General features: G+C 36.5%; 2 protein-coding genes and 1 long non-coding RNA gene across 3 annotated transcripts in view; all 3 read right to left on the bottom strand.

Annotated features, from left to right (window-relative positions):
* iqsec2b (IQ motif and Sec7 domain ArfGEF 2b) overlaps nucleotides 1–12,982 on the bottom strand; it is a 68,836-nt gene extending 55,854 nt beyond the window's left edge. Inside the window, exon 1 of the mRNA XM_016561669.1 lies at nucleotides 11,529–12,982. Within this exon, the coding sequence (XP_016417155.1) occupies nucleotides 11,529–11,974 (446 nt within the window). The 5' untranslated portion in view covers nucleotides 11,975–12,982. The remainder of the gene's footprint in view (nucleotides 1–11,528) is intronic.
* LOC107747211 (uncharacterized) lies at nucleotides 3,567–5,453 on the bottom strand. Its single transcript, XR_001640776.1, has 2 exons — nucleotides 5,349–5,453; nucleotides 3,567–3,598 (listed from the first exon to the last, which is right to left on the bottom strand). It is a non-coding gene; the product is annotated as an uncharacterized LOC107747211 (long non-coding RNA).
* A 1,466-nt stretch (nucleotides 12,983–14,448) lies between the features above and the next one.
* The window catches only part of magixb (MAGI family member, X-linked b), a 100,443-nt gene continuing 94,469 nt past the window's right edge, over nucleotides 14,449–20,422 (bottom strand). The window contains exon 18 of the mRNA XM_016561644.1: nucleotides 14,449–17,831. Within this exon, the coding sequence (XP_016417130.1) occupies nucleotides 16,735–17,831 (1,097 nt within the window). The 3' untranslated portion in view covers nucleotides 14,449–16,734. The remainder of the gene's footprint in view (nucleotides 17,832–20,422) is intronic.

Genomic DNA, 20,422 nt, shown 5'->3' with positions numbered 1-20,422 from the left:
GGAGTCCCGTGAATCATTTTATTCTCCCGCATCCCGCACACACACGAGTGTCTACCCGCTCGCACCAGCACTCGCCCATCTTGTCCCGCGCCGTGCTCTGTTGCGTCGGGTCTCGCGGGAGCAGGTCTCTAATCCACTGGCACTGGACTCGACAGTGCGTGTGCTACATCCTTTTTACAATCTCTAGATTATAAATCACTGCATTCAGTCAGCAATGTAACGTGGCAGTAACGTATAGAGACCTCGGCTTGTAACTATACTCTAATTACTATTTTGAAAATTATAACGCGTTAAATTACTCTGTTACTAAAAAAGTAATCTAATTACAGTAACGCGTTACTATGTAATGCGTTACTGCCCAACACTGCTTGTGAGGTGTGTTATAACTTTTCTAATAGATTTTTGCCTGTCGGACAATAAAGGAGACAAAAATGTACCATATTTTGAACACTTCTCATGCTACTGCCTCCTTAGGGTAAGTCATTTTGGATAAAAGCATCTGCTAAATGCATAAATATAAATAACAGTTCAATAGATAAAATAAAAGTCTTGTTTGCCCATACTTGATAGGTCAAAATAAATGAACGTTTAGCTGAATTTCATATCAAGCACACAAATGTTACATAAATAAAGATCACAGCGGTAATTAACACCCTTGGCTCATTGTAATTACACGCAGGTCACACTAATTAAACACTCTCATACTGCGTGTGTCGGACTCCCTGACAGGATGTCTGACATACATATGAGTCAAACACACTTTTACTTCTTGCACTCATTCTTTCCATTTACTGCACAATGCCAGTTGACTTCACATACTTTTGAGAAGTTGACATGTCCTGTGGTGTGACATATTATTTTCAACAGAATTTTGCTAATTATTTTTAAATTAGCATGCATGCATGTTTTATGAACCCATATTGAGAAGACACATGAAGTATTTTTTCTTCTGAAAATTCATTTGTGAACATTTATGGACCAGTGAAGAAAAAAAGCTGGTACAAAGACACTGTGACAAGACACAAGATAAATGCATTTAAAAATAAAGTCCATGGACACATTATAACTACCCATATGCAGAATCAAGCTGAATTACACAGTACAATATAAATGTGAAATGAAAATTGGTTGCCATTAATAGCACATGTTCAAGAGAAAAAAGGTGATAATCATTCGAGCTAGTGTTCATGTGGTATTAAATGAAATAATGTTAGCTTAAATGCAGAGTAAAACTAAATATCCACACCAGCTGTGATGAGTTACCTGTGGTGCGAAACCCTCCCTGAGAGTAAATATAATGCATTCAAAATGTCAAACAGAAATGCTCCATATGCCGCATTATGGGATGATCACAAATTACACGCAGTCATGGTTTCTTGCACCAAAACATTGTTTTTTAGTCATATAGTTTTGTCCATTTTCCACCATCTGATCCTCAGAACTAAAACTGCTTTTACTTCTGCAACAATATTACTCTAAGTGGATAAACTTTATTTGACAGTGCCCTTATTGCACATTAATATAGTATTAACAGTAAATTATAAATAATAGCATGCAACTAACCCTAGAACCATTACCTAATGCTATTGCTAACCTTATAGCAAATGCATGTAATATTACTCAAAACCTAAATGTATAACACACAAGGAAATTAAAATAAAGTGTAACTCTCTATTTAAATAATCTCTGTTATGATTGGCTTAGCACTGCAATCCATGGTAGTTCACACTGTCGCTCATCAAGGTGGTTTGTTGCTGAATAATGAACAGGCGTTGGGAGGTTGGACTGAATAGGAAGCTGGCATTAAGAACTGGCAGTAAACGTGAGATAATCAGCTATTTATACACCTGAAGCACTGTGATAGGCATAAAACATGGTCCTCTCTGTTTAGAGAATCAATTTAATGTGTGATCATGTGACTCAGAAGCTATATTTAAACAAATTAATTAAATAACACTAAAACATGATCTTAATAAATTAACACTAATGACTAGATTTGCTGCAACTTGAAGCTCTCCTTCTGTTTCCAATAGCAAATTTGAGTTGTGTAAAGGCCCTCATATCAACATTTCCCAGTGCACTGAACTACATGCAGTGAAGCGTCACCCAGAGTGTCACACTGCATGCTTTAACATGCGTTAACATGGCTCTTAAAGTTCAAACAACTTCAACATGACCCTGACCCTGTTTGCAGTTAACCTTTTAAAGAGCAGCCAATGATTTAGTGATGATTTCCATTATTTATGCAATGTCTGGCTTTGAACTGGCAGGTCCAGCTCTGCACATAAATTAGTGATTTTCACACAAGTAAAAAGTAATAAACATGCAAAGCAAAAAGAAATGTTTGAAATGTACTTGAACTATAATTACATGTAATTGTATTTACCGTACTTTACTATTTTAAATACTTATGTTCTTTTTTTGTTTCTTTTTTTTTTTTTGTAATCCTGTACAATTTTTTAGGTGGAGGTCAAAGCAATACCCAGCGTAAGACACTTGCAATGGAGACACGTGATTATACATGATTACAGACATGTTTAACACTGGGACCCACATATCTTTACTATAAAATTATTATATACTGTATAAAATAATGATTACACTTTATTTTAAGGTGTCCTTGTTACAGTGTAATTATACATTTAAGTACTGAGTATTAATTAACTACATGTACTTACTATATGATTAGGGTTAGGATTAGGGTTTGGCTTAGGGTTACTTGCATGCAATTATGCATAATTTATTGTTATTACTATAGTACGTACATGTAACTTGTAACAAGGACACCTTAAAATAAAGTGTTACCAGGATAATATTTAAATTAATCATTTGATACAATGCACTTATATACTTATGTACATACACATTTTTACATCAAACTAATATTTTTTTTTTAAACTGCATGTTATTTTATCTTTCATTTCTGTAATTACATCTATAATTACAGTGCTGACCCTCCCTCTACCCCGTAACCCACTGTTAAACATAACCATACCAGGAAACCTGCTCATAACCTTACCTGTATTCCACCTTTATAGCAGTAAAAGTTCTAAATGAGCACAAATTGTACTAAACAATTCATATTTAGTAGTTAAAGCAATCTAATATAAAGTGGAACCTAACATTGTACATGCAAATTCGACACATTCAGACACCTGAATGGAAGCCAGCATGAGGAGGGGAAGCCCCAAATACAAAGAAAATGAAAAGAAACCATGACACTCCGGTGGACCTAGTTTGATTACCTCAATTCTGAAAAAAACAACAACGGTGCATTCAATACAACAGAGAGCAACAGTTGAGTTCAGTTGAGCCTTAAAAAACTTGAATAAATAGTAAATAAACATTTTATAACAAAATGTGCAAAGTACAAAAAAAGAAAAATGCACAAAGAACTCGTATGGAGATTTTTCCATCAACAGATTTTTCCCTGACCTTCTTTTCTCTGAAAATTAATTGTGCACACTATTGCTGAAAAACACAATCACTACTTAGCAGTCAGACTTCCGTATACACAAAGGCACAGATCCCTAAACAAGGCCATATCTGCAAATGAAACTTTTTTAGTAGAATAATTTTTTTAAATTTGAACTAGCACCTCATGACTACACCATGTTATGTATGAGAAGCTGCAAAAGCCACGGGCGCAAGTGGAATGTAAAAAACATGGTGACATTAATTTAAGTAAATATAATGGGTGATATATTGCGTCACCGAAAATTATTGAGGTCATGTACATATATTGCGCAATACTGATTATTGCGACAGGCCTACTTTCAGCTCAGAGGAAGTTAGTCAATGGTATATGCATCATTGCAACAGAATTCCCTGCCCACTCCCACGAAACACAGCAAATGACGTAACAGAATCTTCCTACGCTCTCAAACTACTCATATGTTTGTGTGTACATGTATATTTTGCAATAAACATAAAATCTGCTATTTCTATAAACCTAATCAACATCTTTAAATAGTTGTATATTTATCCGTCATATTTATTTTGATTCTCATTCTCAATGCTTGTACTCATTCGCAATGGTTTGTGGTTCTTTCCTTCCTATAAGTCGTTAAGTACATAGTCTTGCACTTTTATGCTTCTCTCTGACTTTCAAATACATTTTTGCTTCAAATTAGAATTTGTAATGTTTGATTCACCTTATACCTCTTTAACTCTTTGACTTTTTTTAAATACCTATAGGAGACATGAATGGGAAATACTTCCGGAAGCAAGGCCCCTGAAAAAGTGAACTCTACAGCACAAGCATTTTAAGGGGAAAAGCTCAGGAATCAGATAAAGTATTAAAACCACACACATATAGAGGTAGATTTCTCATCATATTCACTGAATATGGATCAGCCTGCTAGTACTGAACATGGACAGTCAAATGAAAATGTATTCTGAGTGTGTGTGGCTGTAGCAGCAATGCTTTAAAGGCGACACATTTAAAGACTAGTCAACCGTTGTGACCGATTCCTAATGATATCATTAGATCACATTACTTTTCCCCTCTTGTTGTTTATGCCAGCAGAAACGCCATTTCAAAGGTTGAGAAAGTTGATAAATAATTATGAAAACAAAGATGATGAATAATCTACAACAAGAGTAAAAAGGGTCAAATTTATTTTCATGTTGTCAAACTGCAAATGCTCAAATCTATTCCAAAGGACACAAACAGCAGAGGTCAGCTGTAGCAGAGAGGTTCAGACGGCTGGCACACAGTCTGAGCCATCAGAAGCACTCCAAAAGCACAACATGGGTCAATAATTAACACCTGCTGGACAACCCTGACCTAATGCAGATATAGAGAGAGTCAGATGACAACGGAAAGATGGAGAGATGATCAAATACAGCATTTACTGTAAGACTACATGGAGATGAGCGAGCTAAAATGGAGGAGCGCGGAGAGTGAGAGAGAAAGACCTTTTCTCAGCATGTTCGACTCTAAAAGAGAAACGGTGGAACACACACACTGATTCTCCATCTGTTGGCCACAGAGAGGGTGGAGAGGGCGGCACACATGAAAAGAGAGAGAGACACCTAAAAACATGAGGAGAGAAGAGTTTAAAAAAAAGCTCATAACTCAAAAATGAAGAAACCGAATCAAAAGAAAGAGAGTGAGGGAGAAAGAGCACGGAAGGGGAAAAAGTGGAGAGAAGATATGAATAAAGAATGATCTCTGACCAGAAGCAGTGAAAAGAGGATGCTGGGATTGTGAGAGATGAGTGTGAAAAGGGGATGAGACAAGATTCAGAGAGCAGAATGATGTCAGGAATAACATGCTTCATGCTTTGGGAAAGAAAATGAAGACTCCTTAATGGTGGAAAAGTGCTCTAAATTTGAACTAGCACCTCATGACTACACCATGTTATGTATGAGAAGCTGCAAAAGCCACGGGCGCAAGTGGAATGTAAAAAACATGGTGACATTAATTTAAGTAAATATAATGGGTGATATATTGCGTCACCGAAAATTATTGAGGTCATGTACATATATTGCGCAATACTGATTATTGCGACAGGCCTACTTTCAGCTCAGAGGAAGTTAGTCAATGGTATATGCATCATTGCAACAGAATTCCCTGCCCACTCCCACGAAACACAGCAAATGACGTAACAGAATCTTCCTACGCTCTCAAACTACTCATATGTTTGTGTGTACATGTATATTTTGCAATAAACATAAAATCTGCTATTTCTATAAACCTAATCAACATCTTTAAATAGTTGTATATTTATCCGTCATATTTATTTTGATTCTCATTCTCAATGCTTGTACTCATTCGCAATGGTTTGTGGTTCTTTCCTTCCTATAAGTCGTTAAGTACATAGTCTTGCACTTTTATGCTTCTCTCTGACTTTCAAATACATTTTTGCTTCAAATTAGAATTTGTAATGTTTGATTCACCTTATACCTCTTTAACTCTTTGACTTTTTTTAAATACCTATAGGAGACATGAATGGGAAATACTTCCGGAAGCAAGGCCCCTGAAAAAGTGAACTCTACAGCACAAGCATTTTAAGGGGAAAAGCTCAGGAATCAGATAAAGTATTAAAACCACACACATATAGAGGTAGATTTCTCATCATATTCACTGAATATGGATCAGCCTGCTAGTACTGAACATGGACAGTCAAATGAAAATGTATTCTGAGTGTGTGTGGCTGTAGCAGCAATGCTTTAAAGGCGACACATTTAAAGACTAGTCAACCGTTGTGACCGATTCCTAATGATATCATTAGATCACATTACTTTTCCCCTCTTGTTGTTTATGCCAGCAGAAACGCCATTTCAAAGGTTGAGAAAGTTGATAAATAATTATGAAAACAAAGATGATGAATAATCTACAACAAGAGTAAAAAGGGTCAAATTTATTTTCATGTTGTCAAACTGCAAATGCTCAAATCTATTCCAAAGGACACAAACAGCAGAGGTCAGCTGTAGCAGAGAGGTTCAGACGGCTGGCACACAGTCTGAGCCATCAGAAGCACTCCAAAAGCACAACATGGGTCAATAATTAACACCTGCTGGACAACCCTGACCTAATGCAGATATAGAGAGAGTCAGATGACAACGGAAAGATGGAGAGATGATCAAATACAGCATTTACTGTAAGACTACATGGAGATGAGCGCGCTAAAATGGAGGAGTGCGGAGAGTGAGAGAGAAAGACCTTCTCTCAGCATGTTCGACTCTAAAAGAGAAACGGTGGAACACACACACTGATTCTCCATCTGTTGGCCACAGAGAGGGTGGAGAGGGCGGCACACATGAAAAGAGAGAGAGACACCTAAAAACATGAGGAGAGAAGAGTTTAAAAAAAAGCTCATAACTCAAAAATGAAGAAACCGAATCAAAAGAAAGAGAGTGAGGGAGAAAGAGCACGGAAGGGGAAAAAGTGGAGAGAAGATATGAATAAAGAATGATCTCTGACCAGAAGCAGTGAAAAGAGGATGCTGGGATTGTGAGAGATGAGTGTGAAAAGGGGATGAGACAAGATTCAGAGAGCAGAATGATGTCAGGAATAACATGCTTCATGCTTTGGGAAAGAAAATGAAGACTCCTTAATGGTGGAAAAGTGCTCTTAAAAATAACTCAATAGACTGGAGTTGAGGAAAAATGCATTAAAAAGACAATTCACCTAAAAATGAATAGTATGTCATCATTTTCTCACCCTTCAAAACTGTATGACACTCTTATGGGGAGGGGAAAAACTGTTTCTTTTTTAAATGAAAGTGAACAAAAACTGAGGCTGTCAAGCTAAAAAAAAAAAAAGCTTATGTGTTAAAGTAGATCTTGGTTTGACTAGTGCACCATATTTCAGGAACAGGGCGCAGGAGTTAACAGCACACTGAAGGGGATGATTATGTGAATAAATTGCTTAAATGTCATTCTGTTTGTCACAAAAAGCTATCTTTAGAAGACTTGGAAAATAATGCACCAGTCAAATGGACCACTTTTGATTATTTTATGATATTGTATGCTTTTCTTCATTCTTTGTGAAGCTTAAATTCTCAAAGTTCATTATAGCTGTATAAAAAAGAGTCACCAGTACAATTCTTTAAAATTTCTCCTGTTATGTTCCAAAAAAAGGGATAGACATGCAGACATGAGAGTGAGCAAATTATGACATGTTTTGAACCAAAGTACCAAAATTATTAAAATTAAAACTAAAACTGAAATAAAAATAAAGCAATATTTAAAAGGAATTAATATGTGTTTTGTAAGTACTAATAAACAGCTACTAATAGTACTAATAAATATGCTAGTAGTAATATGCATGTTAATAAGCAAATATAGTGAGAATTGATCCTTAAAATAAAGTGTTACCATAACAGCTTCCTATCAACCCTAAAATTGCTCTTGGTGATACTTTCTAAACACATGTTGATAACCTACTAAAATCTAGATACAAAAAGACGTTACATATTTATCTGTATCTGTTTTTACAATATTGTGCAGTACCATCCTAAAATTAAGGAAACCTTTAGTCGGCACGGCCATTATAACAGGTTTGAAAGTGCCAATGAGGTCATAAATCTGAGGTCATTGTGCTAAACGCTGGAGCACAAGCATAATTAAAATCATAGTGAAGGAGCTAATTAGAGGATCTCAAATAAATCTAGACAAAAATGGAAGCGTTTCATTTGCTGCCTCCGCTATGATCTCTGTAGTACTGGAACAAACTGCCCAGCCAATCAGCACAGTCTTACACCCACATAAATAACTGATATGTGTTCCTTACTAATGACTAACGGCCCCATGGGAGGAGGCGAAGAGGAGGAGGAGGATGCAGAGAGAGAGAGAGAGAGAGAGAGGGAAGCCAGTCAATGATTACCATTTGCCTGTAAGACCAAACAAATGAATTCTCCAACTGAGAATCTGCTAACAAATGCTTCTTGGTTTTCAAAAAAATGGAATAAATACAGGTATGCCTATACTGATTTTAAATTAACACATGAAATGTGTTAAAAGTGTTGAAAGTTTAGAAATCCACCAAATAATAAGTGCTGATTACATTTATTACAACCCATCAAGCATTAGCATTCACTTCTGGTTTGTGAAATTAATCCTTTGCACTGTAAAAAGATCTTGCCAAGTTGTAATAACAACTTCAGTAACAGATATTACATTACAAGAAAATACTATTTTAGTCTTTCTTCTTAAATATTTCACATTTTATTTCATGTGTTACTTGTCGTTTCTTAGGAATATAATTATTTGTGAAATGTATTAGGTAATTTCTGAGTAAAAATAGTTTGAATGTAAATCCTACAAAATACAATAATATTTGTATCAAAGATTACTGATTAAGATTGATTAAGGTAAAGATTATTACTATTTTAGTGTTTGTACTTTAAAAAGTTATGTTTAATTCAATGATACTAGCTGTTTCTTTGCAATTAATTGTGAAATTTACTAATCATTTCTGAGTAAAAACAGTTTTTTTTTTTACTGAATTGAAAGGGTATGAACAATTTGTAGGGGATTACTTTGTTTAATGGGGTGGAGCCATAAAAACACAAAAAACATCAGGGAAAAACACCAGTTTTATAACTTTAAATGTGTTTTTCTATAAAAAATTAAAAGAAAAGTGTAAAGCCACTTAGGGACTTCTGGGAATGATTTTGAGTTATGAAACAAATGAATCAGTGAATTGTTTTTTTGTAAACAGACACAGAACTATATTAGAGAATTTTTAGCAATCACGCACTGTTCAGATTTGCCGGACTGTCTTTTGATAGTTTTTGTGATGGCCTTAATCAACCTCTACGATCTGAGCTTAGAGCTGTTTGCCATTGTCTGACCTATGCCTGTTTTTGACCACGTCTCAATTAATAAAGCCTTGCAGATGGATCCGCACGCTTCCTGTGTTCCGTCCGTTACACACAAACTGTTCAAAATTTAATTTTCAGCAAAATGAGTTAGACCGTCAATCAATTCTGGTGTTTCATCTTATGCCATGCATTCCCCTATGCCAAAAGGTAGATATGAGTGAGCTGGGAAATTCTTGCTGGGAAAAAAAAAACTTTCTTTTCAGTGTTCAAGGGCATCTGCAACCCTATAGAAATGCTTAGAAACTGCATTTGATGTGAATTAAAGTGCCAAATCTGAACTTTGAACATCACACTGAATGCTTGTGAGAAACACTAAACCTGTGTTCCCCCAATCAGCCTGGTTTATTTTAGTTTTATTTTGGCTTTTCTGAACACGATGATTCAACATTGTGAAAGGAGAGTGATGGATTGTTCTAGTCAATAATTTCAGACAAGCAAGGATGAACGAGGCAGAAGATGAACAGATCTGAGACACTTGAGTACAGAATAAAGGGGTTGTGCAGCTGCCAGCGATGAGCAAGCAAACATAATTATATGAGTTGGGTAGCGGGTTGAGCTCAATGAGGCAGAGAGGAAGAAACACGCTGAGTCTGACGCTCTGTAGCTGCTGCTTTTGTTGACGCCTGGATCACCCAAGGATGCAGCAAAAACATCTGCAGAATAGTTAACCTTTCACCCACCAACAACAAACTCCGTGTGTTTGCTTATTTAGAAACGAAAAAACAAGTAAACATAAAGCTTGAAGAAAATAGGCAAACAAAATAATGAGAGAAGTGGGTATTTCAATTGAATTCCAAAGACCCAAACACAGTTTGGGATTTGCCAAACACATAGCATACACAGAGCATCTTCCTTCACACAAAAATGTAGGTCTCATCTCTATAAGAAGTGTTTTACAATGTGCTATTCAAACTGCACCCATACAGCCAAAATAAACCCCAAACCGATCAAAAATATAAGAAATGCGTTCTTCTGACATTGAATCCAAGTCTCAAATTAACAAGTGTCAAGTTTATCACTAGGGCCAGATTTACTAAACAGGGCAAATTAGTGTTAGAACGCAATTCCATAAAAGCGCCGATGGGAGGGGAAATTCTGCGTGTGATTTACTAACAATGCGCACATTAAAGAACACAGACGCAGCCAGATCATTTCCATACTGACCAGCACAATCTACTAAGAGCAGAGCAAATTACCGCATGCTTTAAGACATGCTTTTTTTGGGCATTAAATAATGGCGCAAATACCAGTAATTTGACGTGTGCAGCTGTTAGTAAATTGCACTGCGTGATTCATTTTAACACTCTCCTCAAATACATTTTGCGTCTGAAAGGGAAACTTCTACAAATGCATATTCAATAAGGTCAGGCGCAAAAATAACCGTGTCCACACCTTTTCAGCGCTAATTCTTCAATGTGCATCTTTAGTAAATCCTGACAGTACTATTTTAACTGCAAAAGATGGTTTGCGCTGGCAAAAGCTGTTAGTAAATCTGGCCCTAAGTCTAATTATTTTTCTGTTTCAGGATACGTTTTTAAATCCTTTTAAATTACTGTGCACTTTAATATTATGCATTATAATAATAACAACAACAACAATATTAACAATAATGATAATACTACTACTAGCCTACTACTTTATTATTACTATTTATATTCATTTATTATTATTAATACAATTTATTTATTATTATTATTATTATTTACAAGCAATAAAAACACTGAACAATTTTAGGCATGTTTTTCTTTTTGTAAGTGTCTGTTTAATATAAAAATGTCTTTAATATAAAATGTCTCTAAAAGGTCCCCCATAGTAAATAAACAGGCAACTGAGGTAACCTTATGATATACTATATTATATAATATAATACTCATTGAAAAAAAGATTGTAGATTTCAATATTATATCAAATAATATATATATATATATATAATTGCTGGAATCCAAGTCAAGTTTCAAGTTTAAAAAAAGTCTCAGAAATTCTCAAAATCACTTTGTGAGTCTTCAGCTGTCATCTCTGTCACACACTTTTTTGTTGACCAGGCTTGGTACTTCATATCAACATTCAACCTAAACCGCTCCTCACACAACAAATACAGCACAAATACCATATATTGCACAAAAGGCCCGCCCCGAACATCCAATAACCTGGATCCACGCTGACGAGGTTTAACTAAGGGAATGAGGCACTTACTGTTTCCGTAGAGTCGAGGTGTTGTTGATCCCAGAGCTGTCATTTCGCTCCAGTCGGCCTCTCTCTTTCTCCACAGGGGCTGACCCACATGACAGGCCTCGGGTCAGTCTGGTGTGAGTCCGTCGAGCTGGACCAGGCACCGTAGATGAGGGTGTATTACTGCTGCTATTCTGATGGACACCTCCAGCATTGTGGTTTGGTAGTGACGATGGCTGGCTGGGCTTAGAGCTCTGGTTGTAGTTGTGGTTCTGCGTCGAGTTCTCGGTCCCCGGGTTTCGGTTCTGCCGCAGGTCCTGGTTCTCCTGGTTGACCCGGTCTAGCTGCGTTTCGAGCTCCTCGATGCGTTTACGCTGCGTGTCTAGAAGTTTGGCCTGGTTCTCGATGATGTTATTGAGCTCCAGAAGATACTCCACAGCCCGACTCGGGCTGTCTGGGTTGGACTCCATGGTTTGGGCCTTACCCCTCCCCCCCCCCCCACCTGATAAGTTCAGTGGGGGGGAGATAAAACAAAGGAGCCTGAAGGTAGAAACTTGATGGAAATGTCTTTTAACCTATATATTGCAACTTGAGTCTCAACAACTGAAAAACACCAGCAAAGAACATTTAAAGCACCAATGTTATATGCATCTACTGCATCTTAATGTTCATCCATGAATCCTTAAAAAAGTATAGGTGGTAACTGCAGCTCTCAGTAAAGGAGTTTAAAGGTCAATAATTTGCATCCTCCCAGCTGCAGTGATTGTACTTCAACAAGTTAGTGAAGAAAGATGATGTATAAAGAAAAAAAGACATGGACAGTTCTGGGCATCGGTTTATAGCTTTTCCATGTGACGACATGAAACCATAAGTGAATAAGTAAATAAATGCCTATATTACAGTCAGAAATAACATCTACAGATCACTGCTTCCACAAACCAGTCATGGATTGCACGCTGATTACATGCTGAGGTAGCACAGTGGAAAATGGGGAAGAGCAGCAAAAAGATATACATCTAATCCCTGAAATCCACTAAGATCTGTATAGCTTGAGATAGACAACATACTGTAAAAATAACGTGAAGAAAGAGCTTTCTTCATCAACAGAAAAGTTACATTTCGTAAAACTGAACCACAAATGTAATGTCCAAACTGCCTTCATACAGGCAGCAGAAGAGCCATTTGCGATTTAAACATTAAAAGTCTATGACACATTTGCACGCGCTGAGCGCGCTTCTCTTCTTCTTCAATATAGTGTCAGTAATTTATATATTCAAAATAAAATGTAAAAATATGGCTCCACATGATTAAAAAATCCCACTTACACCTCTCTTCATCGGTGTTTTCTTTTCTTCAACCCATTTTCATGGGTAGCGTTCAGTTTATCTCGAGCTCTCCGATTTCTTCGTACAATTTGCTCGTCTGTTTGTTTGTTTTAATCTCGACGTCAGTCGAGTTTGAATAACAACGTCGCTTAAGACGGCATTTGTCTTTTCTCTCATACAACAGACTTTTCCCAGGCGTAAATCTAAGAGCTGGAGCACCTGCTGTAAAGTTGGCGCTCTTCTGTATTTCCCGAAATGAGCGGCGGCTGGTCGCTGGAGGCGTGCTGAAGGTTTGGAGAGGATCTCGCGGCGGCTCAGGTTCGTGAGCGCGGTTTTCACCGGACAGATCCGATAGACAGACACTCACTGGCGGCCAGAGAAGCGTTAAACTAGTCTTTCCTGCGCTCGCCACTCAGTCAACCCACGCAAGATCAGTACACGAGAGCGAGATTTCAACACATGAAGCTCGAATCACACAAACATATTACATATGCAAATGATTTCAGTAGCCTTACAAAAATTACCATGGTTACAACATCTCTGCCAAAACACCACAGTTACAACGGTTATTGTCAAATTAATATTAGGAAAGTGATTTTACGTTATTTTCAATTTCACAAAATCAATTGTTGGAAAACTGGCAGCTGTTTTTTTTTCATAGCTGGTTTCTAACTGGTCTAAGATAGTCATTAGTTGGTTCAGCTAACAGTTTCTCAGGAGAAACTGTTGAGAAAAACAGTTTCTCCACATGGTCTACCAGCTTAGACCAGCTAAAACAAATCTTAAACTGGATTTTCCAGCAGGAATTAATAATACAAAATAAATAAATAATTGTAATGGTGTTCTGGGAAATGTGGAATGTAAAAGATTATAAACCTCTAAAATTAAAAACGTAATTTTCTGTTACCTTCAGTTTAAGTACAAAGTGATGCCAACATGCAGCAATTAGTTAATTGCACTTTTCACAGACCATTTAGAATCTAATCATAAAACAAATTTTGTTGATAATGAACAGAACTGTAATAATCATATTGTACATGTACATTCATATGATCATAATCATATTATCAGTATTGTACAGTATTAGAGTATTATTACAGTATTAACTGAAAAATGATTTTGATTTCAAAACTGACATTAAAACGAACTATAAGTATCTAATATTCTATTATTTATTCATAATATACATAATAAAATAATAATTATTATCATTATCAGCATTAATAGTAGCAGTTGTTGTTTTTGGTTCTCAAATACAAAATCTCAAATACTAAAGTCGAGTTAATACCATTCTGTTATTTCTATATTCTTGATATGAAGTACTTTTCAATAGGCTTTGCTGTCATCTACTGCTCAGGGCAGAAATTACATCCGCATGTAGTAGCACTGCGCGCGCACACACACACACACACACACACACACAAGCAAGGAAGCAAGAAAAAGCACTCCAGGCCACAACTGATCTCAGGTAGATACATTAATCTTTATTATAACTCTTATATAATTTGTTACCTGCATTTGGGTTACAATGGATTATAACAATATAATCATAATAGAAACATATTATATGTATATATAATTATAATATATTTATATTTATTTATATTTACAATTGGTACATATGGCCATAGACATTAGTATGGACATAAAGACAATGTGAGACTCTAAAATGGACCTTTCAGACTGAACATGTAATAAATATAGAGGTGTTGAACTTGTTAGTGTGGCATTGGCTCAAGAATATTATGATATGTTTAAAGATGTGTGGACCACCAACACCAGACTGACTTCAACAAACTGATCCCAGACCTGCTGGGGCTGCACAGATTACACTGCTGTCCCGATTATCTGCTGTGGGTTAAAATGGCAACATCTTATGCATAGTTTATAAGTGCGTATATTCTGGTAGAGAGTATGACACACAGAATGAACCATTTTGGGTGGTGTTTTGGTTTGATGACAGATTAGGAACTTAATGATCAGCCAAAAATGAATCAAGGAAAATAAGTATTAGGCACAGTTTTTAGGTTAAATGCTAAAATATCATCAGTATATCTACAGTTAACAAGCTACAGTTAACAAGAGCATAATACAGTCAACCTCTCTCTCATGTTTACTAACAAGCTTTCATCAATAAAGATAAAGACCCTGGGTGCATTAAACTAAAGAGGTTTTGCAGGCTTGGCACAACGCCACTCAATAATGCAAACTCCAGTTTATATTTTCAGTACAAACATTGTCCTTTTTGGTTGACGAGGTCAAACCTGCCAAGAGCAGTACGAGAACCATTTCATGAAGTATTACTTTGTTCTTTCTATAAATTACACTTCATGTTTCATAGTTAAATCTCATTTAAAGTTTTCACAGATACTTCATCTGAAATTCATATATACTGTAATTTCTCTTTGAAGAAGTTGGAGTGAGAGTTAATCTTTGTATTTGTGTTAATCATACTTTGATTGCTGCAAGAAATGTGTTATGGGTCAATATATTATATTCCCTTTAAATGGCATACAACCATGTCAGAAGCAAAACCTTTAAAAATATGAATCATGTGACATTTAATTTGAATTTAATTGAGATTTCTGAGGTCACAGATGCCAAGGTCAGCAGACAGGAGGAGTCTTTCGCTACCAAGGCAGCAGTAAGGGTCACTTTGAGGGTGTATAGGGGGCGTACTAAAAAACAAAAACTTAAGAGTTTATATTTCTGCTCCCTGAGATGTCAGAGACCCAGAGGGCACAAAATGAATATAATAATTTATGAACAAATGCATAAAAATAAAGCATAATGGTTTCAGGGGACTCTTGGGAGCGTGACAAATATATCTCCTCTTAACAGTGTTTACAAACTGTACACACATCATTCACAAGAATGCTAATTTACGCAATCATCCTTCAAAAACTGTTTAGCAGAGATCTGGATAATACTTATTTCATAATGTTGCACAAATTATTCAAAGTTAATGTTTCAAACATTAAATCTTGGGCTAAACTATCACTCAAAATTTTGTATTATGGAGCATTGTATAAGATTAAAGAGAGTTCAAACAGCAGAACTGAAGAGAAAAATGGCTGTGCTAAAGGTTAAAACTGGACTCAAGCTAGCATGAAAGATAACGAGAATATTTGGCCCTTCACATGATAGTTTTGTTGCATACAAAGTCGACATACTATACAAACAGTCTGGCACAAAAGTAAAAGATGTTGTGTTGATAACTGCAGACTTTCATTATGGAGGACAAAGTGGAAGAGAAGAAGAGAGAAAGACTTGAGAGAGCAAGCTGGAGTGGGAGTGTTCAAAAACTGCTTAAATGTGCAGGAAAAAACAAAAATATAATAATGTCCTCTAAGTGATGTTTCCCTGTGTAAAACTCACCACCATGATGCTCCATTGCTGTGGATGGTTGCAATGGTGTTTCCAAGCATGTTCTGGATGGTTCTGCATTAAACTACTTCATACTTGGCACTGTGTACTATGAATATTGTTTGGCATTTTTAGGTCACCTTGGATAAAAGTTCCTGCTAAATGTAAATTTATGTAAATTGCTTACTGACCAAGTAAAAAAAAGCATACTCTTTAGGCGCAGTCACATTAGCAAAATTTCGGTGGAATTTTGCGGGTAAAAAATGGTTAATTGTCAATATTGCTGCTACTGGTGACGTATACTAGATTTCGTCCACTTAAGCTCCGCCCCTTTCTTACAATCAGCTGCAAATTCATATTCAGATCTGCCTCCATCCAATCAACTACCAACATATTTTACCAAGTCCCTGTCCTACATTTCTTTCTTTTCGAAAATCCATTTTAATCAGATATATGCCACAAATACGAAAGTTTGTCGCTACTTCCGCGACTTTAAACCTAAGTATAAGCAATAGTGATTGTTGCCTTTACAACATAAATCATGTTTCTGTTCCTCCACCTTTCTCAACCTCTCTAATGAGCCTCTGTGGGCTGGGTTTGAGCCAGGGGCCTGGAAGTTGAGGCCCTGGGGCCCTTTGTGTGGTTTTCAAGGTAAGGTTTTCATTCAGATACATTGAGAGACCAGAGATACTGGCTGCAGAAATGCTACACTCAGACACACTAGCTCCTGATTCGGACTCTGCGTATTCGGACGGCGCAGATGTAAGAAAAGCAAATGGGGTTCGATTGAATTCAGAGCCTACTACTGGCTGCTCCAATGAAAGGCCAGATAACGGTTGAAGTGGGCGGGGCTGAATTTCCGAAGGCAGCACACGGACGCCCAAATAAGGCAGACGATTACGGAAACTCATTTCTGCCCTGTTTTCACTTTGTCGCTCTACATTCAATTCGTCTGGAATCCCTCGTTCAGTTTTTTTGTTCAGCTCCCACTCAAGCACTTCCTTATTCGCCTCCTTTTCTCTTTCCCATTCCTTGTCGCTCTCTGAAGTAAGCGATTTTCTCTCCTCCCTCTCCCATTCTTTGTCTTTCAGCCTTTCTCTCTCTCTCATCCACTCTTGTTCTGTCTCTCTTTCCCACTCGTCCTCCTCGTTGTCTTCCTCCCACTGCAGTTTAGGCTCAGGAAGTCTCTGGTTATTGATAGTTTGTGTGTTCTTGCTTTCGTCTTTTTCCCTCTTTCTCTCCACCCGTCTCACCCTCTCCTCGCTCTTGCTCCGTCTTGACCTGTCTTCTCTTCTCTCATTGCCTTTGTCCTTCTCTTTCCCAACTCTTTCAGCCCTTCCCTCCACGTTTTCCTCACTATGTCCTGTGTTTCTAGACAAGCTCTGTGGCCTTCGTCTCCTCCTTTCGTCTCTCGACCTCCGCCCCCTGCCCTGACTGCCGCCCTCGAGACTGTCAGGGCTCTCGCGGTCTCCTCCGTCACTTCCCTTCTCCCTCTGTTCTCTCCGCTCTCGGTTGATCTTCCCTGGTTTTTGAACACTGGATGTGGCATCCTGTTGAGTTCGGCGACGGCTCACTGTAGCCAAACCCGACTGCAGGGCCTGGGGTGAGGAGGAGACGGCTGTGACGTGATCACGGTCTGAGAGTGAAACGTTAGAGACAGATGATGGTTAAGAGACAAGAGAGAATATTAAAGGGATAGTTCATCCAAAAATGAACAGCCATCATTTACTCACCCAATTATGCAACATTATTACATTCTAAACTTGCTTTTCCATAGAAAACAACTGAATTTTTAAGGAATCTTCATATAGATATTTTTCATACAATGACAGTTCATAGCGGCCATTGTTATTTCAGGGTACTTTTAAACAACAACAATGTTCTAAAAATGGAAACATCTTCACTTTGCATTTTTGAAAAGTTTAGAGTACAGAGGACAACATAGTCAAAACAATTTCTGTTCACATGGATTCCCAAATATGATTAAAAACACTGTATTATTCATGCCAGGCCAGTAGTTGGTGATGTCAATTTTGTAAAGAAACACTACGCACATTCTGTACCTATAGATTGAACACATAATACATATGATGTCAAACTTGCACTTTGAACCCTGTTTTCAAAAGTTTGTTTTTTCAGATCCTGTCATTGTCATGTAAATGAAAAGCCAAAACACATAAAAAAGTTGAAAACAGTCTTGTGTACATGCCCCCTTAGTATCACTGAGATACTAGTAGAGTTACTAATGTTTTAAATTTTTCGTTTTATTGAAATTTTTACGTTTTATTAATGTTGTTGTGTTTTTGTCATTTTTAATAGTTTTTGTTGTTTAAAATATGTCTATACCATTTTTTATAAACTTTTGTTTCAGTATTAATTTTAGTTATTATATCAAGTTACACTTAATGAAAATTAAAATTGTTGTCTTGGTAACTCGCTGTATTTTATTTATTTTTTTAACGATGTATACATATGACATTTCTTAAACATTCACAAACATTGTTACAAATAGCTCACTGCTTTTGTTACAGATTTTAGAAAACAAGACAGGATTTATATGGGAAAATATTTCAGCAACTCTAGTTCAAGTGAAATGGAAAGTCAATTATGGTTTAGAGAGTTTTGAAAACCATTCACAACCAATGTTCCAAAGTACTTCAAGTGTTTCACTCGGGTCTTTTGTCACCCTCTTTAGTGAGGACTTTGAGGTTATTCTGAATGTGCCATGTGCTTCACATTTAAAGCTGTGGCTAACTCATTAAAACTAAAAGCTAAGAAGCTTTGAAATGCAAAAGTGTCTGTTTGAAATGCTAATAATGAACCACTTAATTATATGAAATAAAGTATTTCATACTCTACAATAAAAAAAAACATACAAACATACAAAAAATTAAATCTGTTTACAATTACAGTAAAAGCAAATAAAATAATTAGGGCTACCAAGGTTAACATATTTTAAGTATGTTTAACACTGTTGATATTTATATAGTTAAACACTTCCTAAACCCTTGGAATAGTCAGAATCTTAGCAGGACAATTTAATAGGCAAATGACTAATATAATTGATTAATATAATTAAGAACAAACTCATTTTTAATTGTTCCAAATTAGATGATTAACAATAGAGAAGCCATTTGCAGTCTCAGTTGTGGCAGAACTGAATTACCAAGATAAACTACCAAGATATTATTTAAGATAAACTGGTATGAAATAGAAAGCACCAATTAAAAATGCTAATGAGAGGGACATCAAAAGACATCTCTGCATCATATTTTGTTTTCTCACATTAATCAAGGAGCTAGCTGCACTGAAAATGAATGGACATTTTGAAAGAAATAATATAATGTAATCATAAAATGAACACATTTAATCATGTCCCCTTATCATCATTCTGTTCTGTAAGGAATTCTCCTCTCATATCGGAGCAACTGAAGCCTGACGTCTCCTCAAAATGCAAAGCATGTTTGGCATGATTTAATTGTCTGTCAAAATAACATGTCTCTTAATTATGTTCATTTGGTTGGTTTATAATCATATCATTAATTTGATTACATTTTTAAATCAGTTGACAGTCCCATATACAGTATATACACTAATTTTTTTCTAAACAAATCATTTAATCGATGACAATTATTTTGATCTATCAACATCTGGAATTACCAACAAACATTACCAGCTGTTTTTTAACCCATTACCTCTCCTGTTCTACTGCATCACAAACAGGTTGACATCACAGTGACTCTTGGTGTATTATCAACATACGACAGGGGAGACCAGCAAGCACAGTCAAAGACATTTAGACGACAGAGAAATATGAGAGAGATGTAGAGAAACAGTAAAATGAAGAACTAACAGGAACAGCTACCAACCGCGTATTTTCTGTCGTTCCAATCACATAGAAACACGGTTCGCCCAGCTTGGAGTTGGTCATACAGAGAGAGAGACTGGAGAGCTCCACTAAAGGAGGAGAAGGAGGAGGAAGAGAAAGAGGGAAGGCCGAAAGAATGAAAATAAAGCGTTACGAGAGGTGAAGAGGTTAAAAGGTTTCCCTCATGGAAGTTAGGATAAAAAATGGTTCATAGGAAATAAAGACAATGGAAGATCAAAGAAGACGGAAATCAAAAGAAAACAACGAGATAAAAATAAGGATGAAGGACAAACCAAATGAGATGACCCAAAATCAAAAACAAATTAGCAGAAGTGAACATAAAATAGTATGTTAATGAA

The sequence above is a fragment of the Sinocyclocheilus rhinocerous genome, unplaced genomic scaffold (genome assembly GCF_001515625.1).
Source record: "Sinocyclocheilus rhinocerous isolate Xijiao unplaced genomic scaffold, SAMN03320098_v1.1 scaffold559, whole genome shotgun sequence".
NCBI classification, from domain to species: Eukaryota; Metazoa; Chordata; class Actinopteri; order Cypriniformes; family Cyprinidae; genus Sinocyclocheilus; species Sinocyclocheilus rhinocerous.
The sequence above is the reverse complement of the archived record's forward strand: the minus strand, read 5'-3'. Positions and strand labels throughout refer to the sequence as shown.